The following is a 25501-nucleotide window of genomic DNA, read 5'->3' as shown; positions in this document are numbered from 1 at the left end:
AATGAGTCATGCGAATAGCACGGCGGCCCCGGCGAGTGAACGATTCGATCCCGTCAAAGGGCGCCGAGAGACGCGTGGTGGCGGACGGTGGACCTTTAGGGGGTGGCCAAGGGTATCAGGGTGACGAGGGTGGAGCGCTGGGCTCGGAACTCACTGCGTTCTCTCATGTTCAGGTGCAGGAACGAGGCGGCTGGAATGGCAGGGTCGAGACACACGTACCACCACTGCGGCACTCGGGGTTTTACTATATCGGCAAAGTGCCGGAGACACCCCCGACCGTCCCTCGGCCGCCCCACCGCGCCGCCGAACGGCCGCGGGGCGCGTGCGCGGCCACTCGCGATACATTTCAAAGCTGCTATTTCGTGCGAGCGCCGGGGCGCCATCAAAATCGATATGCGGCCGAGTCACCCAGAGGAGAGAGAGGGCGCCGAGAAACGACTCCACTACTTCAGCCACCCTTTATCTGCTAGGGGGCTCGACCCGCGGATTATTTATTTCAACCCCCGATCCGTCGATCATTTCTCGCTCACAACTTTTCAAGCTCCGTTTCGCTTCTTTTTTTTCTTTTCAAATTATACATATTTTGCTTCAGTTTTTGCGACGCCTCCCTCCCTGCTTTTGGAGGGTGCGGAAAAGTTTTTCCGGTTTTTCCGCTCGCTAAGGGTGGGATATGCCGCCCCGAGCTGGCTGCTTGCTCAAGTATGCTCAGCACTCACGCATATAAATAGGGTCCTCATTAAAATGGGCCGGGCTCTACTAAATGGGGATTACAATACATATTTATATATTTCTATATCCTTTTCCTTTGCCACCGTACATTGTACATACAACGAAATGCTGTGAAGGAAGGGGACATATTTTTTGTCACAAACTGAGAATTTTACTCGGTTGCGTGTGAATCAATTGCTTTTTATGTAGTGATTAGAAAATTTCCGACATTTTTTGATTAGATTTATTTTTTCACGCGATTTTAGGAAAAGTAAATTTGATAATAATCTTTTTAAACTTTGAAAGTTACTAATTAATGCACAGTAAACAAATTAAAAACGGTATAAATTTACGAGATGAAATAAAAATGTGCATTCAAAAAAAATTTCATGAAGAAATTGGCACATAAAGCATAATCCATATAATATTATATTTATTTTAAATAAATGAATCATTGAAAAACATATTACTTTATTTGTTAATCACAAAGTACATAATTTTTTCTGTAATTATTATTACAAAGAATTAAGAAAATAAATGGTCTTTGAAAATATAACTGTCAATAATTGCAATATATATTAGCAAATTTTAACAAAATAGATACAAATTAAATTATTTATGAAGTTGAATTAAATAAAAATTAAATTAATTATGCAAGAAAGTTAAAAATCAATCAAAATCAATAACAGTTTGAAAGGATTGCTATACTACATATTTTTTAACAGTCTGCTTTCAAAAGAAAATTCAAATTTATTGGATTTTCCAGGTTTTGGTTTTTTATGTAACACCCTTTCCCATTTATTATCCCAGGCGGTGAATATGCGTCGCATGCCTATCCTGGAGCTATTATCCCTCTTTTGTGCGTGCATGTATGAAAAAGAGCGATCGTATAATATATATTGTTTCCCGGAACTTGGGAATGCCAGTCATGTTCTCTGCTCTAGGACTTCTAGTCCTTCCAACTTTTTTGGGCCCAAAGTGTCGATTCCGAGGCCGACGACCAAAGAGAGTTTCTTCTTGGTGCGTCCGAGAGAAAAATTGCCCTCACAAACACTATACGAAATTTCAAGACCTCTCTGGCACATTAAGAATGCATACGCGCCTGCTCTATTTTTACACTGCGAATCACATTTTCATGTACATATACTAAATGCTTTGCAGAGATATGAGAAAAAAGCAGCGCAAAAACGTATTCGACCAACAAGTCTGGAATATTAATATTTGCGTTGCCTTCGCTCTCGCGGCGGGTTGAAAAGATATTCAAATCGCTATATATGTATATGTAATGCACGCTCCGCAGCGTTTTTGCATCAGATTTGCACAACACAAAAATTCCAACTAGGCGTGCCATTGTGCTGCGTGAATCGCTCACAGAGTTCAAATGCAGACTGAATGAGAAAAGAACACAACAGAGCTCCAACTACAATAATAGAAACGCGCCGACACATTGTTCCCGCTCGCTGTGGTATGCAACCCGCGCTCGATTGGGATGCACGGCAAATTGACTACACCTGATAATCGGGCATTGTTCTTTTGCACCTACCACTATGCTCAAAGAGAACGGTCAAATGAAGCTCTGCAGATTTTGGATATTTTTTTTTATATCTAATAGCTATATTATTAATTAATTCTTTGTAGATTTTTTAAAGGTGAAAATTAACAGATGTAATTATGCAATTTAAACAAAAAGGGATTCATGAACAAGCTAAGTTAAAAAAAAATTTATTTTTTTCAATACAAAAAAGTAAAAATACATAGCCTGATATAATATAAAAATATTTTAGTTTGCATTTCAAATTTAGAATTTTCTAAAATTTATTTTTAGAAAAATGGCAATAATTATATAAAATCAGGTTGCAATTGAATCGATACAGGCAACAAATAAAAGTGTCAAAAAAGATATATTTACATCCTAGATTCTATTTTTGATTGGATCACTCTATCAGTCTGGTAAACCAAGCTAGTATATTTGCGAATTTCCCATCTTTTGTGGAAATAATAATAATGCACGTTCCGTCGCGTGCAAATTTCGTACCGCAACATATTCACGGCGAGCTCTTTTGAGAAGCACCAACGACGCCCTTGATAAATTCTCGGCTACGTGATGTCATTCCAGGCATCTTATATGGCTCAAGGGCCGAGACGCCGACCGAAACTTGCATGCTTCCTTTCAAGAGAGGGCTGAAAAGCCTCTGGGACACATCGTACTGCGCAACTCTCTTTGCCAGTACTCACTTGTCATCGGCTCCACTGTGAAATGCGTAATGCATGCCAATTTTTTCGCACCCCGCCGAGAACCCTAATAAACTCATTTTTACAAAGAAAAATCGCTCACCATTAGATTGGCGACGAGTGCGTATTTTCTTGCAAGCTGTTTCCATTCAGCTAAAAAAGGGGTTGCGTTACTTTTTCAAAGAATGCTTTCGTGGTGCGTGTGAACCATTAAGAAGGCAGGGTTTGACAAATAACATCCATTACCATGGGGGAGATTTTTTGCTTTATTTTCAAGTCACAAAATCATTTTGCTCAAGGAATATGAAAAAGCTTTTATAGGTATATCAATACTTTGAGGCAGATTCCATTATTTGTTACAGTATTTATTTAAATTTGTTATCATATCAAGCCAACCTGAAAAACGGCATAGTTTCGCAGACCACCTAACAAATTACCCTATGTAGAGCCAATGCCAAAAGTATTGGTTTATTTTGCTACATAAAGTATTTAAAATGCAATGATTCTAAGTTTTGATTTTTTTTTTTTAAGAAAATCTATTATGGCAGATGAATATTGTAATCAAATATTAACTGACAAGGGCCGTGCAAGTTCTGAGGCTGTTAACAATTTGTTACAATTCAAGCAAAGTATCTTTTATTTGAAAAGTCCAATGAGATTTGGACAGAAACGCCTCTATTTCGTGCGCTTAACCAACAAACATCTTACCGGTGAGCTCACAAATAAAATCACATTAAGTACTTCGATTTAAAATAAAAAAAGGTGTTGCAGCAAAGACAAATAATTTCAAATAGTCACTTCACTCACTGCATTTTGGACACTTCAAACTTAGTTGTCATTATCTCTTCGTCAGAGTCTAGGAGAGGCAAGGTACTGGGGATACGAAGAATGTTCAAATTAAATTTTCTCTACAAGAATGCAAAACTTACGAGTCGGCTATCGAGGAAGGAATGTTTTCTTCAACCCATTTCAAATCATCCTCCTGTTAAGTCACTATTATTCTAAAATAAATTTCTCTTTAGCAAAGTCATACCACACTGGTACTAGGACGGGGTTTGGGCGAATTGGCTCTGTCCTTGTAAGCCCTCATTTTAACTCCATAGGCATCATGAACAACTTGTTCGTCTTCCTCATCGTCTTCAGGATTGTCCAGCAGTGGTGTAAATGCATACCTAAATAGAAAAATCATGCATATATTTTTAAGTTAACCTTTTTATAAAGTGAAAGAATCCAATATGAATGCCTGCAATATAAATTTGTGCCGGAAATGAAGATTTGCGTATTTTATAGAACAATAAAGATATATTACCTCTGGTTGTTATTGGTGGGCCTCCACAAAATCATTATAACTAAAAGGAGAACAGAGAAAAGCAGGTGCCAGTAGGCCTCATCAATCCAAATATTTTTCCAATTCTGAAAGCAAAAATATTCTTCAGTCACATGACAAGAGATATAAATTCCAACTTACCGACTGGCAGAGAACCAGTCTAGCTTTGATGGAGTAGAGCATGAAGATCGCGGAAGCGATGACAGAGAAAATAAGAGTGTTTGTGAAGTGCTTGTACAAAGTCAGCTTCACCACGTTTCTGAAAAAAAAAAAAATTAATTTTAATTTTGATGCTTTGAAATCAATGAAAAACCGCACCTTCGAAGTCTCAAAGTCCTGGTGGTTTGCACCAGGCTAGTGAAGATCCACCAACAAATGGCTGAGTCAAGCACGGCCAGAGGAACACTGGCAACCAGAATCTGGTTGTTCTGGTTTTTGTGGCCCATCACCCGGAGATAACTCTCCACGGCAGCTAATCCAAAGTAGAGCAAGCCAACTCCAACCACTCTGTGCAACATGGGTCCGAGACGTGGCCTGAGGAGAAAAGAAATTTGATATTTAAATATGTAATTTTCAATTCATCACATACTTGACGATTCCAAAGCCCAAGCTGACAATGATCACAAGCATCCTGGCAAGGGTTCTTTTTCCGCAGGAAACAAGTTCCGCCAACAGCACGGCGCCTTGGACCGGAGTGCCGGAGGAGTTGATACTTTGATACTCGGCGTAAAACATGGCTTTTTCGAGCATTCCGAGCAGAATGACTCCGCCAATCCAGAACTGGATTCGCAGTAAATCTCTCCACTGACAAAACGAGACGATCAGCCAAGCAATTCCATAAATGACGTAGACCAGGCACATGGCCCCGTAGAACTGCAACACACATGAGAGTGGACTATTTAAAAGAAATTATTTGCAAAAATTGAAGGAAATCTTTCATAATAATGAATTATTTAGGTGGACCTAGATACAGTTCAACTCTCAGCTAAACTCTCGACAATTAAATTTTTTTGATAGGACTTACGGGAAGAAGGGGCCAGTCGGCTGCCGACAGGTATCCGTGCCTACTCTGCATCTCGATGTGGAGAACAAACTTGTCATAGCTGTTGGTCTGGATGGTGACCAAAAGAATGTAGATTCCATCCCTAGGCACAGTCACTATCGGATGCTCTTTCGGCTGCAGCTGTTAATTAATAACTTGTCAAAAAACAGTATTTTCGTTAAGAAAATCTTTACTTTGCTCTTGTCCAACTTTGTTTCCCACTTCACCGATGGACTATTTTTAGAAATTCCAGGCAAGGACTGAAATTTAATTTGAATTTAGTTAAATTACAAAAGTTAAAGTGTTTAAATTAGCTCACTGAGTTTGAAGTTTTCGCACTGACAGGAACACTGTCTGGGTTGAACTCATCCTGTATAAGAATATCAGAAATTTAAAATCAAACCCATTTGGTACTCTTAAAATTGCATTTTTTTTAATTTGAAAATGAAATACTTGCCACAATTACAAGTCCATGGCATTCATACTCAGCTCTAGGCTGCATGATGCGTCTCCAGCCTCGATTCGAAATTTTCGTACTCTGAAATTTGTAATTACTTTTTTATGCTGACATAATAAGACTTTACTCCAACTAACATTTTCTCCAAATGGGATTGGATCGTGGAGACAAGGCGTTTCTATCAGAATCCACGACACATTCACAAGCAGAGAATTCTGCTTTGGATCGCAAGTGACTGAAAACAATTGAGAGGTTTAAAATTTATTATTTTAAATTAAAAGCTGTTAAAAGCTACTTACGGCTAATGAAAACCTGTGATCCATTGATCAAACTCTTTGATGTCAAGTAGGTTTGGTTTTTCTGTAAAAAAAAAAAAAAAAAACTCTTAGAATATTTAAATTTGATAAATTTAGTGCAAAATACTAATATAATATTGTCCAACAAGGAAGGGGAGTGTGATAAGATTTTATCATCAAACCCTTTCTTAGTTCCACCTTTTCCTTGTTCTCACTATTGTTATTCTTTAAAAAAGATAAATTGTAAACACTTGAAAATTTGAAAAAATTAATTTTCAAGTTTAAAATTGCTTAAAGATAAGTGTCTGTTTGATATTTATTGTACATAATTCAGAGTTAAGCAAAACTTTGGTTATCCTTTTTTTTGTAAAAATTTGATGCGATAAAAAATAAGTATGCATGTAAAAAAATATGTGTGTTCATCTAAAAAAATCCATTCATTCAAAACTTTTTTATGATTTAAAAATTCCCTAACGAATAACTATTTTGACAAGATATCATATTAAGCCAGGATTCCATGGACTCGAAGCGTAAAAAGAATCACAAAACGCCGGCCGGTAAAGATACATAAAGAATGTATGCGAAATTTTCAGCAAAAAATTTGCCTTTACGTCAAACTGCGAGGGCGCGGCGGCAGACAAAAATGTCTTTTGTTAGTTATGAACTCAAAACATTTATCTTTTGACGCAAAAGATAAGAAGGCGGATTATAAACTTCGTATTTCGTCGCTTTACGTGGAAATATCTACCTCCGTCGGCTTGAACTCCCATTTGCCAGGTTCGGGCAGAGCCCAAGAGGCCAAAGGAGCGGCCACCAGAACGGCCGCCACGACGATTGCGACGTTCATGCCGGACGCGCAGAACTTCATGGCACGTCTAAGTCAGAGAAAAGTCGGTCTCGGACGGCGGAATCGGTCCAAATCGGGCGCACCGCATTGAGAAAAGACGAATTCGGACGTTCTACGTCGATGACAGCTGACTCAACATCGCAGACGTCTCTTGTGGTCGCCCTTGGTTCCACTGTCTCGCACCCTGGCGACGCCACCATCGCTGCTGCACTCAATGCGGATTTAAAACCCGCTATAAGTTTGAAACTTTGAGAATCCTTCAGTGCTTATTAATGGAATAAACGCTATGTAATAATAGGGAACAATAAAATGCTTAATTTGGCTGCAATGTAAAATATTTTAAGATGGTTATTATTTATTTTGTTTTTAATAAATTTTTCTATAAAATTAATTTTTCTTAGTTTCAAATACTAACAAAAATGCTTAGACAATTAATTATTAATCATCGCCAACTCCTTCTTCCTCTTCCTCCTGTTGAAGATTGCGCGGGACGTTTCTTTTTTCGTCAAAAGTATGCAACGGCAACGTCACTATCCAGTTCAACATGCTGTTAAACAAAAAGTTTTTAGAATGTCACACTAACAAGAAAATCAAGTTTTTACGATTTCCCGTTTTTCTCTCCGTCAATTATTGTCGGCAGAATGTAGTCCTTTTGGAACTTCATCACTGCTGCTTCTTCTGCTTCCCAGACAAGCGGATCATGCACACCATCCTTGCCAAACTTCTTATTATATCTGTCATAATGAACCTATTGAAGTTGAGTTGTAAAACTTAATAAGATTATTAATGAGAACAAACCTCTTGCAAAACTAAGCCAAGTCCTGGTGCCATCGGAAGATCTAGCCGTAAAGCACCATAGGCTTTGTCGATTATTTCCGGCTCAACGATTCCTTTCACAACCGCTATTGCCAAAGCAACCTGGTAAAATGTTAGCATGTATTAATTTATAATCTTAAAATTCTCAAACTAAACCAATCTAACCATTTTTCGTATTTGATGCATCATAAAACTCTGTCCTTTGACGCGGCATTCAATGAACTCAATGCCTTCCTCCTCAAAAGGCTCCAAACATTCGAAGCTTATTATATAGCGTTTACTGCTCGGATCGACAAACTCTCTGGAAAAATTTTAAATGAATCTCAAGGATTGGCTTTTCAAACATTATAATAGAAATTTACTTTCGGCATGTAAAGTTGTGAAAGTTTTTAGTGCCTTCGTAGAGCTTTAAAGTCTGTGCGAATTTCTCAAGCAACTCTGGCGTTGCCCGATAAGACTCGTTCTCCTGCCCAACAGGACTCAAGGCAAAAGTCGGAAATGTGTAGCTGTACGTGCGGGCATCACAATTCCCTTTGGAGTTGAAGTTCTTGGTCACTCTACGCAGCCCAAACGTGCGTATTTCCGGGGGCAGGTGCGAATTTAACGTGTCTATCACTCCAGGGTCGGTACCTTTGGCAAAAGAAATTATCATAAAATATTTTGTACATTAATTTGAAAAAGAAGCTTACACAATTTTAGGGACACGATTTGCTTAGCAGCAGACACATTCTTGTCGGTCCTGGCAGCCCTTTGGAAAAACATACTTTGCGGGTTCTCGCATTCCTCAGCGGAAGCAAAGTCAGCCTTCAGAAGGGCTTTGAAGAGCTGCTCCTCAATGGTGCGCATTTGGTGGTTCCTCTGCATACCAAAGTAGCCCTGGCCACTGTATCCCATCAAAAGAGCCACCTGAGATGAAAAGTTATTAAACTTAATCTCATGCGCTGCTGGTAAGTTTTTACCTTTTTTCTGCGAACTCGGGCTTCAACCCTTGGTCTCTTGGCTTCCTCCTCAGCCTCCTCTAAAGGCCTCTTTACTGAGGCGGTCTCCATTTGACGTCTGGCGTGGATGAAAAGCTTTGATCGAAAGCTGACCAAAGAGACCTTATGGATGGATGCAAATTATTATTACATAGCAAGATCATCACAAGTTGCGAAAATATATGTATGAATGCGGAATGCGTGAAAAATTTTAAACGTTCATTACTTAATAAAAGGATAAAAAGTGGAGTGATTCATCTCACCTTATTATTTTAAAAGTATTCTGACTTCTGATCTGATCACAGTTATAAAAGCCGGAAAGCAACAAAGCACCCACGCCGGATTTGTTTTTCTTGAAATTTCAAAATTTGCACACCAGAGGGAAAAGGGGCGCGGTACTCTTAAAAGTAGGCGCGTTTGCGTTGAGGTTAGAGTGTGGTTTTCTTGCTCTCCCATCCTCACAGCTTAATAGTTTTTATCTTATTTATTATTTTGTTATAACTCTCGTGTCTCGTGTCTGCACATATATAATGAGATAAAAAAATATGAGTCCTAAATTCCATGCTAAAATTAAATACTTGTGCATGAGCATCAGAGAATGCACTTAACACTTTTTAAAATCTAATAAATTAAGATAATTTTAATTAAATCCTAGATATTGCTTAATATCTTCTCTGATCTTATGTTTTTTTACATCACAACATCTTCAAGCTTAAAAATTTTAAATATAGAATCAATTTTTCTGAACATTAGTACGGATTAATTACAAGGATTCCTTTTAAAAATAATTAATTTTTTAATTTCGCAAGTTCAAACTTTTATAATACTCCATTATGTCACTTAAGATTGATTACTTTTTTCTGGTTCGAAGTTAACTTTCTCTTCAAAAGTGTGCATCGCCAACGTCGTAATCCAGTTCAACATTCTGAGAACAAAATTAAAATAAAAAATTATGCCACCAAAAAACCATAAAAAATTAATATTACGATTTTCCATTCTTCTCTCCGTCTATTATGGTTGGCAAAATAAAATCCTTTTTGAACTTTGCCACAGCTTCTTCCTCAGCTTCCCAAGTTAGGGGTTCATGAAAGCCCAACTTTTTTACCGTCTTGTTATATTTATCATAATGGACCTAATCAAATTGCAACATTATAATGGTTCCAACATTATTTAAAGCAATTTAAAAAGCTACCTCCTGCAAAATTAAGCCCAGCCCTGGAGCCATCGGTAGATTTAACCTCAATTCAGTATAAGCTTTGTTGATTATTTCTGGTTCAACCATTCCTTTGACTACAGATATGGCGACAGCAACCTGCAGATTGTAAAAAGAAAATACATAAGTGAATAAGATGAAACAACTAAAACAATATTTACCATTCTTCTAATTTGATGCATCATGAAACTATTTCCTTTGACCTGGCATTCAATAAATTCCATTCCGTCTGCCCCAAAAGGTTCAAAACACTCAAATGATATTATGAACCTATTGCTGCTCGGGTCTACAAAGTGTCTAAAATTTTAAAGTTTTTTTTAAATGACTAAACATTAAATACATAGACATATAACAAACTTATCACAAGTAAAGTTGTGGAAGTTATGAAACCCTTTATAGAGTTTTAGAGTTTTGGAAAATTTGTCGAGCATTTCTGGCGTTACTCGAAATGATTCGTCCTCGCAACCAACAGGACTCAGGGCAAAAGAGGGAAATGTGTAGCTGTAAGTACGGGCATCACAATTTTTTTGGGAATCAAAAGTGTTGGTTGCTCTACGGAGTCCAAAAATACGAATCTCTGGAGGTAGGTGAGTGTTCAGCTGTGCTAAAACTTCTCCGGGATCAGTGCCTGAAATAATAAATTAGCGTTTAATCTAGATTTGTTCAACTTATTGTAAAAATGCAATACAAAGAGAGAGCGAGACAACTTGTTTGGCCGCAGACACATTTTTGTCCGTCCGAGATGCCCGCTGGAACTTAATTTTCCAAGGCTCGTTGCACTCTTCCTCTCGAGCCAGGTCAGCCTTATGAAGGGCTTTGAAGAATTCTCCTTCGATGGTGCGCATATCCATGTTCCGTTGCATCCCATGGAAACCTTCTCCGCTGTACCCCATCAGAAGTGCAACCTGAAAACAAATTGAATTTCAATTAAGTACATTTTTTTCTCGTCAATTTTTTGTCACCTTTTTTCTGCGATATTTAGCATCAAATTTTGGACTTTCAAGGCACTCATCGGCCCCTTCCAATGTTATAGCAGCAGCCTTGCTAGCTGCCGAACACAAAAATCTTCTGCCATGACGAACAAAGAATGATCGACCTACAAATAAAAATAATTACAGATTTTATGTACAAATGTAAACACAAAAATATTACAAAAAAAAATTAGTTTTTCAGTTAAATGAAATGCTTACTCAAAACAACGCTGCTGATGGCCATTACGATTGAATTGTTATCCTGAAGTATCTTTTCAATATCAATTTTAAAATGTTTTGGAAACACATTAGAAGAAACAAAATATTTGTTTTGATTACATCATAAAATCAGCACCTTGAGCTGAGTAGCCGGTAGTGCCGGTACCCGGTAGGGGGGCGGAGTTACAATTTTGAAGAGTAAGAGCGCGTTCATCGAGGTTGCAGCGCACACCCGAGAAGATGAAATAGATGAAGAATCAGAAAAGTACCATAAAATAGAGCCCGATAGAGCATTCTCTATAATCTATAATCATCAATATTATTCATCATACATTCAGTGAATCATGAATCGATGTGATCTGCGATCTGCAGCTTTATTGCAACTTTACTTTTTTCCCGGCCGTGATCTGATAAGATAATATATTGTGAAAAAATAATTGTTTATTTTTTTTAATTTATTATTTTTCATTGACAATAATTATGTAAGGAAGGATTCAGGTGAAAAAAGAACTCTCTGGTGAATAAGGAATATAAGGATTAAATAAAATAATTTGACATGAAAAAAGTGACAATTTATATATTACATAGTTTTAATCATTTTAATTAATCAAGTAAAATAATTTATTTCTTGTACCATGCTCCAAAATTTTGTAAGGAATCTTTTTTACCTTTTTTCTTAAAGAACTCAACGCTCACGGCTCAACTCAATATTTACTGGCCCCTGAATATCCGACAACATGTTGCACATATGTGTATAGCAGGATGCATTATCTTTTGCTAAGCAATTTGCTTGCTTACAATAAGACTGAAAATGAAATATATTATATTGCTTATTACTTTTATTAATCTCTTAAACATATTGGTATTATATTGACGCATAGAATTTAATAGTACAACTTATTCGTCAAATCAAAGATAAAATTGCAAAATGACATTTTACAAATTTTGAACGGCAATTCAACAAAAATAATCAGCTAGGGTGAATTCAATAAAATTTGACGAACTTCATTATTATTTATTATCATTTTTTTTCAGCTTCCCATTGCTATATTTTTGCCCTGTCAATCTTTATTTTTTATTTTAAAATTTTTGAAATTTCCATAAACTGCAATTTGCTGCGTTTAACAAAAGTTTTCTAAACTATTTTGTAATACAATTTATAATTTCCACCCTCAGACCTCCCTCATCTCAATAAGTGCTACCCCTTGTGCCCCCTTCTTATCTGATCATAAAATGAAACCTCGCATAGGGGGTGGTGCAGCAGCACGCGCTGAAAAGTGCACTTTGTATGCATAAATGCAGCAAAGTGCAGCGCACGGCCAACAAGCGAGTTGCGGACTTCCCTGCAATAACACCCACCCCATCCATCGATCGATGAGGGCACGTCATGAGCGCAGGGTGTATAGTGTGCCATGCCACACACACCGACTGCAATCAGCAAGGGCGCGCGTTTGCGCCTTGCCGAGTTTGTGTCGCTCTCGTCGCGGTCAGCAGTAGTTAAGTTTTCTTTCAGCATCAATTAAGTCGCGGCCGCCGAATCGAATATACCCCCGAACTGGGCCGTCGCCCCTAGTGAGGCGGGTGCAGCTGGATTTTGAGGAAAAATCGACCACCAGCATAGGAGCAGCTGCTGCAGGCGTAGGTGGAGGAGCGAGATCAGAAGACAAAAAACAAAACACACGTACCGTAGGGGAGAGAGGAAGTAGTGGCCATCACCATCGCCGGCCAGAATGAAACGCACAGGCCTTTTATTATAATCATCCTCATATTTGCATGTCATGATTTCGTTATTTGCTGCTCAGAAAGCGAAGGTCTTCCGACGGATGAGGCAGCGCGGCGCCGAGAACTGACAACAGAATTATGAGAAGATTGTATTGTGCTGACTGCGGCTGCCACCGAGACAAATAATGATGGCTTATGAAGAAGCAAATTACTGCTGATGAGAAGCAAACAAACGGTGGTCACCAAAATAAGCCTTTATTGCGAGTCGGCATAGCTTTTATAGCAATAGCAAGAGGGTGTCAGTGAAAAGTCACGCTTAAACAGTGATTTTTTTCCTGCCGTCCCGCATTGAAGCCAGGAAACATAAGGAAAAGGTAATAATTTAAGCTATATTATATTTGTTTTCACTTCTTTTTCCAATATTAAAATTCTAAAATAATCGTTTTCAGTTTAAAAAGTTTAAGATAATTTAAAAGTTAACAAAATAATTAAATTTGATTTAATATTAAAAAAATTTTGTTGAAAAATAAAAGTTAATAAAAAATATATTTTTTACATACTTAGTTAAAATTTTTTTTTAAATAAATGTATTATACTGAAGCTATAGTTTTAAATTAAAAAAGACAAATACAAACATTTCTTGGATGGTCCTGTAATTATTATAATTTATTTTAAATTTTTCCCCTACAAGAAGAAAAAATAGTTATTTTTCAATTAAAAACCAGAATTATTCTAATAAAATATATATTTATTTACTTAATTTGCTTTTTTTGCATGCTGTAGTATTTTTTCTGACTAAAAGATTAAATTAATTTGCATAACTCATTCACATTAAATTTCAGGGTGACCCAGGTGCCCTGAGGCAGAGGCGAGGTGAGAGACGCGTGGGCGCCGCCGATTTATATATTGCAAAAAACGTGCCCCGCGGCTGTGGTTCGGGCGGTGCTGCTCCTAGCGGCCTCGAACTGGAGCAAGTCAGCTGGTCGCGGCCGCGAGAGGGAAGGGGGAGTCGCGACGCACGCTGCTTTTGCTGCCGAGCTGCATCATCCCGTCGCCGCAGCCGCACTTTTGTGTGAGTGATTCAGCTGCTGCCGGCCGCACTTTGCAACACCGGCCCTTTTTCGTTGGTTCGCGACCGACGACACGACAATTTGATCACAACGACGACCCGAGCCGAAACAATTCAAATATCTCGACTGTCCGGTGGTGTCCGCGCGATGGTGCCGCAGTGCCGCCGAGTGACTCCGCGATGACGGGATAAACGACACGAGAGAGTTGACAAAGTTGATCGATAACACCAGACCGGTCATGGAGTTCACCTTCGACAAGAGTCTTCAGGAGTGGGCCAAGGACAAGCCCCTCAGCATCCTGCAGCTGGACCCTGCGGACAGGGCCGTCCTGCGGATTGCCGGTGAGTACCTTTCCTCTTTGTCCCTGTCTCGAGAGCTGACCATGCGAGCCGGTATTGTTTTGTTTTCGCGACAATCATGACATATGAGAGCCACGATTTCAAAATTTAAATTGACTGTAAGCTGACGCAAAAAGATAAAAGGAAAATATTTTAAATCTTATTGAAAATTGAAATTTTTCTTACTAAAAGAATTGCAACATTAAATATAATCTTAATTATATTTTTAGTTTGTCAATTGATCAATCAAATAATTTAATAAATAAATTTATTCTTACATTGCAATTATATTTCAAAAATCTGCTTTCAAGAATTGATTTTTTATTACAACTTTTAATAATTATATTAATAATGAATTATTTAGTTCATTATTACTGAAGTAACTTCCAATGTTCAGTTTAGTGAGCCAATTTTATTGAAGATATTTGAAGATACTTATCTAAAAACAGTGCATAACTAAATTTTCCGCTGAACACAAACACTAACTTTGAAACCTCCGACCACGGCTGGATTTGCATTTACTGCAGTGACACTTTTTTAAGATATCAATTGAATAATAAAAAAAAACTTGGATTATAATTTTTTATAAATATTCGTAATATTTAAACTGGAATTTGTATAAAAAATAATTATATAGAAGATATTTTAGTGCAGGAAGTAAAAATAGCTGCCAAGTTCAAAGCCGACGCGGAGAATTAGAAGAAGTAATTCGCAGGCTGCAAAAATAGTTGACAAGGTCGTGCGATTCTGCGAGCTACATTTTGTTGGGCTCTCTGCATGCACAAATTATTAATGACAGCGTCCATTGAGAATGCGTCTAGCCGCCGGCAGAATAATTCCGGGTGTTTGCCGGTGGAGGAGTTTATTATAAAAACAGGCCAAGTCAAAACAACATTCCTCACGCAAGTAAAGCACATGAGTATTCAAATTAACACGCTCATCAAGGTCTGCCCGGTCATAATTAATTGGCACCCCCGGCGGCCGCTCGATGCCTCTCTGACGCACAAATCGAGCCAGTTTTATAACTTAATGCTGCATAAATTCATAAATTTGGGCGGCAATTTGCCCGTGACAAGCAAGAGAAATAGCCTCGTGAGTCAAGGACGTGCAGATAAAGCGCCGCAAAAATTGCTCCGGCATCTTTCACGGTGATCGTTCAGCACGGCCAAGCTGATTATTCGAGTCACATGACCTCTTTGATATTGTTTCTGTCAATATTATTTAACGTCAAGTAATCTGCTTTTCAAAGTAGATTTTTTAAATTTATTTTTAAGATTGCAAAAACTAGACTAAAAGTTATACACAAAATAATAATTTTATTATAAAATGTTGAATAATTTCTTAAATTTATCAATTTTTTATTCCTCATTATTTATTTCACTAACTTTGATGTGTGTAAAATAATTTCAATTAATCAGCTCAACTGTCATAAAATAATACTATTATGAATTGAAAATAGAAAATTGTTCCAAAAAAGTTATATGCAAAATCTTAACTTTTAATTTAACTTTGCAGCAAGATTTTCTATAATATATGTACTGTAATACCTATATATCCTAAATAAATTTAATTGCCAAATCTTAAATTAAATCACCATTATTTGTAAAATTATTATTTATCAGAAAATAGCCTGAAGCATTCAGAATTAGATTTGTTTTTATCAGAAATTTATTTAGCATAAATCTTGTTTTTCATTTCTCACAATCATGAATTCAAAATTAAGAATGTTTTTTTCCCGAATTATTTAGTCTTCCCTTAGTTTCCTTTATTACAAAATTCTAATAATAATTCTCTAAGAATATAAATATTGGGTTATAAATTTTAACTAATCATGTTTTAATTTTTCACTAATAAAAATAAGGGGTTCATTCCCCTTTAATTAACCCATCCACATGCTGAAAGTTGCTCTTGACAAAGATTAAGATCATTATTACATGCTGAAATTGACCTTTTCCAGCTCAGTAATGTCATCATTAAATCAAATCTCTAAAGACGAAGCCACGAAGCAGTTTTACAAATGTCGAGCGAGAAGAAGTGGCAACATCAATAAAATTATCCACGCCACAGTTTCCTCTTGTCGACGTTCTGTACCATCTGCAGTGCGGCGCGGATTTTGCTCTTGCCCAGCCAGACTGGTTTTTCGCCTTCAATGCACAATCGAAACACAAAAGCACATAACTTACATTTCTTTGAATCCAGGTAAAAAAGAGAAGAAACAATAACGGGTCTGTCTGCAGGGAATAATTATTTTATTTTCCCTGAAGGGCGAAAGTTCACAAAATTAACTCTCGAGATAATCGTATAATTATTTTCCTCTTAAGACGGCTTATTTAATTCGTAAAGAATGAAGTGTGAAATAATTATGAAGAGCTTTTGACATTAGGATTAGGAAGAGCGACAGTGGAAGATAAGATTATTCAGGCAGTGATGCGATAATTAAAGCGTGCGAGAGAAAAAACGTGGCGTTTCAACCCACGTCGCAATAAACAGCAATAAAATCGAGCAGAATTGCGGCAATAAAAAGCTGCTTATGTGGAGAGAGGCGATGGCAATAATTAGATGCCTTTTTAAGGGGATCCCCTTTTTGGGACTTGCTCATTTATTTAGAAGGAGGACAATTCATATAAAATAATTTTATAAAAATATTGGCAAAGATCATGGAAATTTGAGCTGAAATCTATTAAAAAAATTTCCAATTATATGAAACCAAATAAACTTTTTATTCATATTCATGAGCCAATAAATGATTAATTTTTTCCTTGTAATCTCTACCGATTTTTTTTAAACTAGCCCCACGTCATTTATTTTGACAAACATCTCAATTCCCACTAATCTGATTTATTATCTTTTTATTTATGCAAAATCTTCCAGTCAGAACTTCAAGCCTTGGCCTGAATTATTGCCGTGCATCTTTTCGGCTCAGCTTTTATTTGCCCAGCCAATTAAAAGGGCACCTGTGTGGGCGCGCACAAGCACGAAACACGCCGAAAGAGATGCTAATCACGAAAGGCGATTCCATGTTGCGCTTTCAAATTCTCTCGGCTCTCGAAAGCAGATCGGAAATTCGACCGAAGTGGCGTGATCGGTCTAGGGTTGGGAAATCCAACGCACCTCTCTTGATTTGGACCCTTCTGAAGGAGTGACGGTGCCGGGCCGTTCCAGGCGCCAAACACTTTTCTCCGCGGTTCGCCCAGGTGCCCATGCCAAGCAATTAGCCTAATTTTCCCTCATTATCGGCACATCAATCATCTAAAGGGCGCGGGTTTCATCGATTTTGACGTAATCGATTAAAATTCATTCACGTCGGAAGTGGTGCTTGAGATGAGAGGCGATTAATTAAATATATATTCAATAATCAATTTGCTGACACTGCGATAAAATATTATAAAGAACCAAAACCACTTTCTTTTAATTGATAATTATTTCCCGAAAATAATATGGCGTTTTTTGATGGCGTTCGTGAGTCAGGTATGCTCAATTCTGAAATGAAGCAATTTGGCTTTTTTACGAAAAGCCAGACGCGGTCACGTCTGACGGGCGATTCCTCAGCGCCGGCGAAAACGCGGAATAACTGCAGTCGCGGCGATAATGGAGTCACTCGCGCAATAATTGCGTCGACCGCAGAACAAAGCGATCTCTCAGTAGCAAGGTGCGAATTGCTTCCGAGCCAGACGCCGAACTGCGTGTAGCATTTCCTCTCATATATGTGCACTTGAAAATATATTATGTACCTTTGGTACACAGTTCAGGCAGGCAGTGCCCTGGCAGCTGATGGACACGCATCGCTGGCGCTTGCATTCAATTGTTTGTCAGCTCACGACACACGCGAGAGAGAAAGACGCGAAGGCCGCGATGCTTCGAAGGAAACAACTCAAACACAGCACACTCCAGATGATGGATCGGAACTGTAGCGTTTACTCTACAAGAAATAAGTCAAATATTTGTTGGAAAAGTTACTTTTTTTATCGGAGAATTTTGCTTGTTATTAAACTTTCTAAGGAAAAGTTAAACTGCTCTCCAATTTTTCAGTCTTAATAAACAACCAATAACAATTGTAAGAGACATAAGGGGGAAAAAATGACGCAATTTTTTTATAAATGATTTAAATTAAAATTAGTTTTGCACACTGAGAAAATGATTGTCAACCATTTGAACTAGGCGATGAGTTTTCCTCTTACTTTATTTAACTATTTGCAATTTTTTAGGGTCACGCCAAGAAAAAGGGTCTTATTTGCCTTGTGCCCCTTTTGAGCTAACATTTTAAATTTTGCGATTTAAACTTTGAACCGTGAAATTAATTTTATTTTCTGATACCAAACAAGGCAAAAGGCATGACATTTAATTTTTTTTTTGTAAAACTGGAAATTAAAGGAAATTGTAGAAAAACTCAGTATTTTATTCTGGAAAACTTTTTGACTTGGCTTATTAAATAAATAAATTTGATATTTCTTTTATGTTAACACAGCACAAGAATTAAAGATTGTACAATTATAAATTTTTATTTTTCATTTTATATTTTTGTCTGAAAAATATAGATTAAAGTTATTTATTATTATTAATTTGAGTATTAATTAATATTGCTATTATTATTATTTTAAATAGGCGGCTGAGATTCTTTTGATCGTTTTAGGGCGTTTTAGCAGACATTTTGTCAGTCGTAACACTTGATATTTCTCAGAATCATTTTCAATCGAGAAGAATAAATATTGCAAATTAAATAAAGAGTGTCTTTTTAATGCTTTTAATACTTGAAAAGTAGATAAAATATTTTTGTCAACCTAAGAGTATAGGAAATCGTCTTTCTCGACTGGAAATCTCATATCTCAAGTTTCTCAATCGCCAGCAGATTTCTGCCGCAGTGTTTAATAACTTCATTGGCGCATTTCAGCAGATCCGTGGTGCATGACCGAAATGCGAATTGCTGCTCTTCGGAGGGTATATATTAAATTATGCATGTGCGACTCGCCGTCGGTCCGTCCGTCCGACCGGGCGGAGCGAGCAATCGAGTTCATTAACATTTAAAATGCGTTCAGTGTCGAGCCTTCTTCTTTTAAGCACCAACGGCAGCGCTATATTTGTTCCGAGAGTGCTGAAGATGCGGTAACTGTCTCACAATGGTTGCGGCGAGGAATTATCGCGAGACGCCCAGAGCGACCATCCCATTTGAATGTTTGCTGCAATAGACGTGGACACACTGACAAACATAAATTATAACGTTGGGAACAAAAAATTAATTGCGCTTGCTTACATTAGTTGGCGCGAATGCAGATCAAACGCCCGGAGCTGATTAGCGGCAGTTCATTAACTTTTACAATTATGTTTTGATGGAGAGACCGAGTAACTGTGCTTAAGCAAGAAGAAAAAATGAATTAATTTGAATTGGCATTATTGAATGGAAGCTAGGATAAATGATAAATCATTCACAATGCTCATTATAAAGACAATTGCATTACAAAAAAAGGCAGCTTTTCATTGTGCAGTTGTAGGAATTTATAAATAAATTTAGTTTTTTTCATATTTAAACTTGATCAATTGTCATTTGATATATAAACTGTTCTCTGATTTTCAAGTTAAATGTTGGAAATTCCATCTATTCGCGTTAATTCCACTCTTGCTGAACGGCTTGTGTATGTATAATATTATTTGCAACGAGATAATCTTGTTTGGCAGGTGCATGAACGCCAGACTTGACTTTGAATCGTTTTTTATACTTTTTCCTCCTCTCTTGAGCGGCAGGTTGAATTACCTGATGATGTATGCGATGATTCCGATCCATCAACCTAAACACATCAAGATAGAATTGAGGCGCGAAGAATTGCAATTGACTGCGCCGAACTTAAATTGCTTCATTTCGCTATTTTCGCCCTAACTATGTTAAGGATTTATGACTCAATATCAGAAGTTCCAAATTCAAACCGGTCATTTCACGCTGAGATTTCCGTTTTCTCATGAAGTGATAGAAGTTGCTGGACCAGTCACTCGCCAACTTAGCACGCAATCCGTCCCAAGAGACTTCTTCACTTATGTATGCGGCAGACACTTTTTTACTGGCGTTTATTGCCCCTCTTCGTAAAGTTTGTAATGGAGCAATTTTTTTCCACACACGCTCGCTGACCGTCCGAATAAATAGCGCCAACATTTTGCACAAAATCGATTTGGAATGGTCGTGTTGGCTGCAGTTCTCACTTGCTGGATGTAATCTAGTGTGAGCTAAAAGACCTGAGAAATTATTTCCAGTCACTATCAAATTATTTTCCATGCTCACTCTTCTTTCCGTGATATTTTGTAATTCAAATACAAAATTATCTGCAAACTGTTACAGAATCGATAAAAATTAAACGTGAGCCTAAAAAAAACTGAATATTTAATGGATATTGAACTTAAATCATTCAAATTTAAAAGATAAATGTTTGGTTAAATGCTGAGCATAAAATTTTAGCAGTGCATATAAATTAAATTAAACTTGTTATATAGTAAAAATATATAAATAATGGAAAACTTCCTTCATATAATGCCGAAACATTACTAGAATTATTTATTTTTGTGTAATACTCAAGAAATGGGTATTGTAAAAATCCTTTCTTAGACCATTCCAAAATTGCAGGAAACCGTTGAGCCTCGCAACATGCAATCAGAACAATTCGATCGGAATTCCCTGTTGAGAAAGTTTTGCTCAGCAATTACACAAAAAGTCATAGTCGTATATAAAGTGAAGAGCAGAGCTGTTATGGAAAGCAAACATTGCGCCCAGCGAGGTGAATGCCTCCTTTTGTTTTGGCCGTGTCGTCTCAGCAGTTTGCGCAGTGGCAAGTCCGAGAAATAATTTCCGAATGACACACTCGCCTCTCTGATATCACCGCTCCTTTAATTAGCCGCGGTGACGGTGACATTATTTTTTTTTTTGACGCCACTGAATGCAATCTGCATGTCAATAAATAAAGCAGAGGAAAATGAACACGAATGTGAATTGAAGTCAGTGGTGGGCGTCGCTGCATAACTTGGTGGGCTTAAGTTGTGATTTACTACGTAATGCTCGGCAGACAATGCCGCAATTGTTTCTGCAGGTGCGCAACGAGTAATTTGGATCCGCTTCAATTTGCATGATAATCGTGAGAGCAGCTGGTCGACTTTTCAAAGGATCTGCAAAGTCTTTGAAATGATCAATTCAATTGTATTGGATGTTAATTGAAAATTTAAACAGTTACAATCAATCGCTAATTTGCATTGAATGAATCTAACTTGAAGAAGCATAAAAAGCAGAGTAAAATAAGAGAATTGCATTTTAAATTTAAATAAATTAATAAGAATCGTATAAAAATATTATGAATAATTAAATATTTTTCTTGTTCTGTATAATTGCATTAGAATTTAATTTAAAAGCCATTTGGCGAATTGATAATATTGAAATGAAATACAAATTAAAATCTTTAATTTATAAGTAAATCAGAGTAAATGAACAAAAAATAATCCATTTTTTCCCTCATAATTCAAATAATTACATTAAATTATAATGATTGGGAAATTTCCTTTTAACCAAAAATTTGTGACTCTACAGAATCATTAAAAAATATCTTCATAATTAAAATCTACAATGTAAATACAGGAATAATTATTTTTTGATACACGCAAATTTCTCAAGCACCCCTAATTCATACCTTTAATAATTTAATAATTAAATTTGTCACTCTCATCCTTCAGAAACTTTTGTAATTAATATGTATTTATCTTATATTTAGTTTTTGAAGGTTGAACAACTTTTTTGAAAGCGAAATCTTGTTGACGACTCCATTCGCGCAATAAAAAGCAAAGCGCCACTATTTCTCATGTATTATATGCCACTGGACCAGCGTGCGATGTTTGATGATGATGATCAGCTTCCTCATCTGTTCGTTGAGACCGTGCAGCTGATGATCATAAAACATAACCCCGGCAGCAGTTACATGTGACACTGGCCTATCCTATAAGTGAGACTGATGAGATTCCGCCAAGGTTGCTCTCGCTTCGATCAAATTATGGCCCAAATTCTAGCGTGGCGGGTGCGCTGAAAAATAACAAAATTAAACTCGTGCTGACGTTGGCAGACAATTAATTAAGCCGCAATAATTTGGGCGATTGGCCACGCTTCGGTGAATTGTTTAATCGTGGCCCTAATTGAAAATTAACCCATCGGCGGAGATTGATTTCGATCAGCGGAACCGCAAAGGGGCAAAAGTTCAAGTCGTTTTCTCCACCTTTTTTTATTATTTTATGTTCAAATCTTTTCCTGCACGACGAGGAAACGCAGCGATTGACCCGAGAGTGATTTTATTATGCAAAAACGTCTTCTTTGTTTATAACGACGAAAGGAATCACGTTTCATTCTCAGCGTGAGTAGGCGAAACATATAAATAACTCTCTGAAAATGCAATGATTATGGAAAAATAATATTTGATCTCGGATTTATTTACATTTGTCTCATAAATTGCCAATTATTTTAATTTAGTAGATCAGAATAATTTGAATTTTTATCAAGAAGTTTATTTTGGAGATAAATCATCAGCTGCATTTTTGGTTCAAATTTTTGTTGCTTTTGAAGCAAAATAATTGAGATTGATAATAAAAGTCTTTGTAAAAATGTTGTATAGAGAAGTGAATGACCCTGTACAGCAAATTTGGACCATTTTCAATTCCATTCGCCGCTCCTCATTATTATAATTAGCTGCTTTTTGGCGCGAATTCTTGTTTAAGAGGCGTTTTGCTGCCAAAATGATATAAATTTGGCTTCGTTTCAGCAATTTGCATGCAGATAATGGAGGCCCAGAAAGTCTTTCGCAAAACCTTTTGGAATGCAAAAGCTGCAGAAACGGGAGTGCCGCTCTGTACGCAATTCAAAAATATTTACGACTGCTGTGATAAAATGTCCAGCTTGCAAATTGCAGGTTAGAAAGTAAACCAAACGTTGTATTATGTGGGAACTTTGTTCAAAACACATTTTTTAAATACCAGTTCATAATTGCAGGGGAGTTAAAAATTTATTGTGTTTCTGCCGCTTTGAATTGCAGTTTCACGTAATAATTACACTCTTTCAAATGCAATTGAAGCAGAAATAAATCACGAGATCGTGCCGGTGGATCGCAGAAAAATTTCATTGTCTGCGCCCTTCTTCAAAGGGCAATTTCTTATCTTTCGCAAGGTCAATTTTTTATGCTTTTTGGCTCCGGTGCCAAATGATCTAAACGAGCAATTTTCGCCTGAAGCGGAATTGCAGCAAAATACACAAGTTTTGATCGGCAGGGAGGAAACCACTCTGTCTGGACCGTTTTCGCGCAATATGATGTCATCCCTCGCGAATCCATAAAAATGACGTCACATATATATGGTCGAGGGTGGGTGTGACCTGCCTGCTGGCTTGCAGAAAAATGTGTGCGGCACCGCACAAAACGCACGCTTGCGTCACTTTATGGTGCTTGAAGTAATTTTACTTGTACTTAAGTGAACACGCGCCATTTATTACTTACTTAGCAAAAAATTACACCCTTCATTTAGAAATAAAAAGTTGCACAAATTCATGCATTCGAGATTTAACCACACATTTGTCCATAGTTTTATATTTATACAAATTAATGCAAAAGTTGACTTTAAATGCCTCTCTTTTTCACTTTAGGGCGTTGTCACCAAATTATTCATGGTTTTCAAAATTTGACTTATTCGTAAACGCAGTAATAACTTATTTTATTTAATTTATTTAAAAGTTTATCATTTGCAACTATGGTTGGGGCGGAAAGAAGTTACTAGGGGCCCAATTTCAGGTCTGTTGTTTTGTAACCAAAATTTACGACTGCAGCAGAAAACAATAAATGGCCTGGGAAAAAGCTTCCTCCGACCGTTTTCAGGCTCAACATTATCCTCCGGTTCCCACAATTTCGACTTGCATTTTTATTTTTCACGGCGCGCGACCTCAAAATAAGGTGTGTGGCGTGTCTGTCACTCTCGGTTTTCATCATCGGCGATAAATGCTAAAAGGGGAATCGCCGCGTCCTTGAACGAGGCTTTAAGAATTTGCAAAAATAAATCGCGAAACCTTACGAGCTGCTGCAGGAAAATAATAAAAAATCTGTTTGCACGCGTCCGAAGAAAGACGGTCATTGTCATTATTCTCGTCGTCGCTTTTTTTCACTTATACTGGGCTTGCAGGATTATCTGCCACGGTTTGGCGAGAGAAGCTCTAGATCAATAAATAGGGCTCTTTTGGCGTCTGATATAGGAGATTCGCTTTGGCTCGGCAGCAAAGTCTACAAAAAGAGAAACGTCTAGACTCGTAGACGCTGCAAATCTGTGAAACATAAAATAATACCTCATAGAACTCGTATTATTTTCACATCTCTTCCATTGAAAATGGCAAAAGCAACAGAATATCTCAAGTTCTTATTTCAACTTAAGCATAAAAAAATATAATCTTGTGTTTGAATTCAATTTGGATTTTCCTTGCTGGGGTATTTTTAGTCGTTTAATTTTTTCCCATAAATACTATATTTTTTTAATTTCTTTTTGTGTAACAAAAAAATTATAACTTTGAGTGATGAAAATAAGAAATATCCTCGAGTGCCTGTTTTCAAAGATTGACCTTATTTAAATGAAGGGCCTGGACGCACCATTGATAAAAATACAATCTTTTATATCTCGATTGCAAATTAAATTGTTATTTTATATTCATTCATGTTCTCCTATGACAATTTAAAAAATTTGCATATTTAAAATCTTTTAGTCAACATCTTTGGAATTAATTGACCTGGGTCAAGTGCGCACCGGAATTTATCGCACTGCCACTGATGAGATTTTTACAGCTTTGAGTCAATAGGTCACAGCACCGATCATGAAGAGTGACATTGGTCATTTGTTTCAATTCTGCTCGCCCGTGGCAAAAGGTGGATGAATACTTTTCTTCGATCAGCAGCCGTAATTGAAATATTCAAACGGGCCGCCCACACGCACGCGTCCGTCATTCTGGCAGCAACAGATTTTGCATGCATCATGCAATGTGTTTTATTGCTGAACTTTTTGAAAGCGAGGTCTCCACTCGTTTTTCGTCGACAGGGCTGAGAAGTTTCCCGCAGCTTTTCAAGAGAGCCATTTTAGGCGCCCTTGGATTTTGACGAGAAACGCTTTTATTTCTGGTAACAGACACAATTTAGTTGGAAAATTGCATTTTAGGAATTGTATTAGGCTCCTTCATATTTCTCAAAAAATAATTTTTAGAATACTGAAATAAATTAATTGTTATCAAATT

At 37.1% G+C, this 25501-nt stretch overlaps 5 protein-coding genes across 10 annotated transcripts in view; 1 reads left to right on the top strand and 4 right to left on the bottom strand.

Moving 5' to 3' along the window:
• LOC132202559 (uncharacterized) overlaps nucleotides 1-243 on the bottom strand; it is a 66276-nt gene extending 66033 nt beyond the window's left edge. For both annotated transcript variants that reach the window (XM_059629535.1, XM_059629536.1), the window contains exon 1: nucleotides 155-243. The gene's annotated coding sequence lies outside the window, so the exon portion shown is untranslated. The remainder of the gene's footprint in view (nucleotides 1-154) is intronic.
• A 2945-nt stretch (nucleotides 244-3188) lies between these two features.
• LOC132202571 (transmembrane protein 87A) lies at nucleotides 3189-7076 on the bottom strand. The gene is made up of 14 exons (XM_059629555.1): nucleotides 6811-7076; nucleotides 6066-6126; nucleotides 5904-6001; nucleotides 5767-5847; nucleotides 5629-5679; nucleotides 5504-5569; nucleotides 5292-5450; nucleotides 4857-5140; nucleotides 4586-4801; nucleotides 4409-4526; nucleotides 4250-4353; nucleotides 3974-4112; nucleotides 3870-3922; nucleotides 3189-3813 (listed from the first exon to the last, which is right to left on the bottom strand). The coding sequence occupies exons 1-14, from the start codon at nucleotides 6928-6930 to the stop codon at nucleotides 3744-3746; spliced, it is 1620 nt and encodes a 539-aa protein (XP_059485538.1). The 5' UTR covers nucleotides 6931-7076; the 3' UTR covers nucleotides 3189-3743.
• Nucleotides 7077-7226: 150 nt separating this feature from the next.
• LOC132202572 (pseudouridylate synthase 1 homolog) lies at nucleotides 7227-9116 on the bottom strand. The gene is made up of 8 exons (XM_059629556.1): nucleotides 8966-9116; nucleotides 8685-8825; nucleotides 8415-8631; nucleotides 8088-8355; nucleotides 7891-8026; nucleotides 7708-7827; nucleotides 7512-7657; nucleotides 7227-7456 (listed from the first exon to the last, which is right to left on the bottom strand). The coding sequence occupies exons 2-8, from the start codon at nucleotides 8772-8774 to the stop codon at nucleotides 7348-7350; spliced, it is 1086 nt and encodes a 361-aa protein (XP_059485539.1). The 5' UTR covers nucleotides 8775-8825; nucleotides 8966-9116; the 3' UTR covers nucleotides 7227-7347.
• A 358-nt stretch (nucleotides 9117-9474) lies between these two features.
• On the bottom strand, nucleotides 9475-11268 carry LOC132202428 (pseudouridylate synthase 1 homolog). Its single transcript, XM_059629343.1, has 8 exons — nucleotides 11106-11268; nucleotides 10878-11011; nucleotides 10604-10820; nucleotides 10273-10543; nucleotides 10077-10212; nucleotides 9895-10014; nucleotides 9689-9834; nucleotides 9475-9627 (listed from the first exon to the last, which is right to left on the bottom strand). The coding sequence occupies exons 1-8, from the start codon at nucleotides 11128-11130 to the stop codon at nucleotides 9543-9545; spliced, it is 1134 nt and encodes a 377-aa protein (XP_059485326.1). The 5' UTR covers nucleotides 11131-11268; the 3' UTR covers nucleotides 9475-9542.
• Nucleotides 11269-13820: 2552 nt separating this feature from the next.
• Nucleotides 13821-25501, top strand: part of LOC132202737 (microtubule-actin cross-linking factor 1) — a 127881-nt gene continuing 116200 nt past the window's right edge. For 2 of the 5 annotated variants that reach the window (XM_059629870.1, XM_059629882.1), the window contains exon 1: nucleotides 13824-14238. In XM_059629870.1, coding sequence (XP_059485853.1) covers nucleotides 14136-14238 — 103 coding nt within the window. In that variant the 5' untranslated portion in view covers nucleotides 13824-14135. Of the gene's footprint in view, nucleotides 14239-25501 lie in introns of all 5 variants that reach the window. The other 3 variants (XM_059629884.1, XM_059629860.1, XM_059629883.1) reach the window with 3 other exon arrangements.

This window comes from Neocloeon triangulifer, unplaced genomic scaffold (assembly GCF_031216515.1).
Source record: "Neocloeon triangulifer isolate White Clay Creek 2 clone unplaced genomic scaffold, ASM3121651v1 ptg000015l, whole genome shotgun sequence".
Taxonomy (NCBI): Eukaryota; Metazoa; Arthropoda; class Insecta; order Ephemeroptera; family Baetidae; genus Neocloeon; species Neocloeon triangulifer.
Note: the sequence above shows the minus strand (reverse complement) of the source record. Positions and strands in the feature narration are given on the sequence as shown.

Coding starts and splice junctions, on each gene's coding strand:
- LOC132202571 (XM_059629555.1), bottom strand. CDS start 6,930: ATGAAGTTCTGCGCGTCCGGCATGAACGTCGCAATCGTCGTGGCGGCC. Junction 6,127..6,810: donor GGGAGTTCAAGCCGACGGAG/GTAGATATTTCC, acceptor TTTTTTTTACAG/AAAAACCAAACCTACTTGAC. Junction 4,113..4,249: donor CCCACCAATAACAACCAGAG/GTAATATATCTT, acceptor TTTTCTATTTAG/GTATGCATTTACACCACTGC.
- LOC132202572 (XM_059629556.1), bottom strand. CDS start 8,774: ATGGAGACCGCCTCAGTAAAGAGGCCTTTAGAGGAGGCTGAGGAGGAA. Junction 8,632..8,684: donor CCCGAGTTCGCAGAAAAAAG/GTAAAAACTTAC, acceptor TTTTCATCTCAG/GTGGCTCTTTTGATGGGATA. Junction 7,457..7,511: donor GGAGAGAAAAACGGGAAATC/GTAAAAACTTGA, acceptor TTTGTTTAACAG/CATGTTGAACTGGATAGTGA.
- LOC132202428 (XM_059629343.1), bottom strand. CDS start 11,130: ATGGCCATCAGCAGCGTTGTTTTGA. Junction 10,544..10,603: donor AGTTGTCTCGCTCTCTCTTT/GTATTGCATTTT, acceptor TTATTATTTCAG/GCACTGATCCCGGAGAAGTT. Junction 9,628..9,688: donor GGAGAGAAGAATGGAAAATC/GTAATATTAATT, acceptor TTTTGTTCTCAG/AATGTTGAACTGGATTACGA.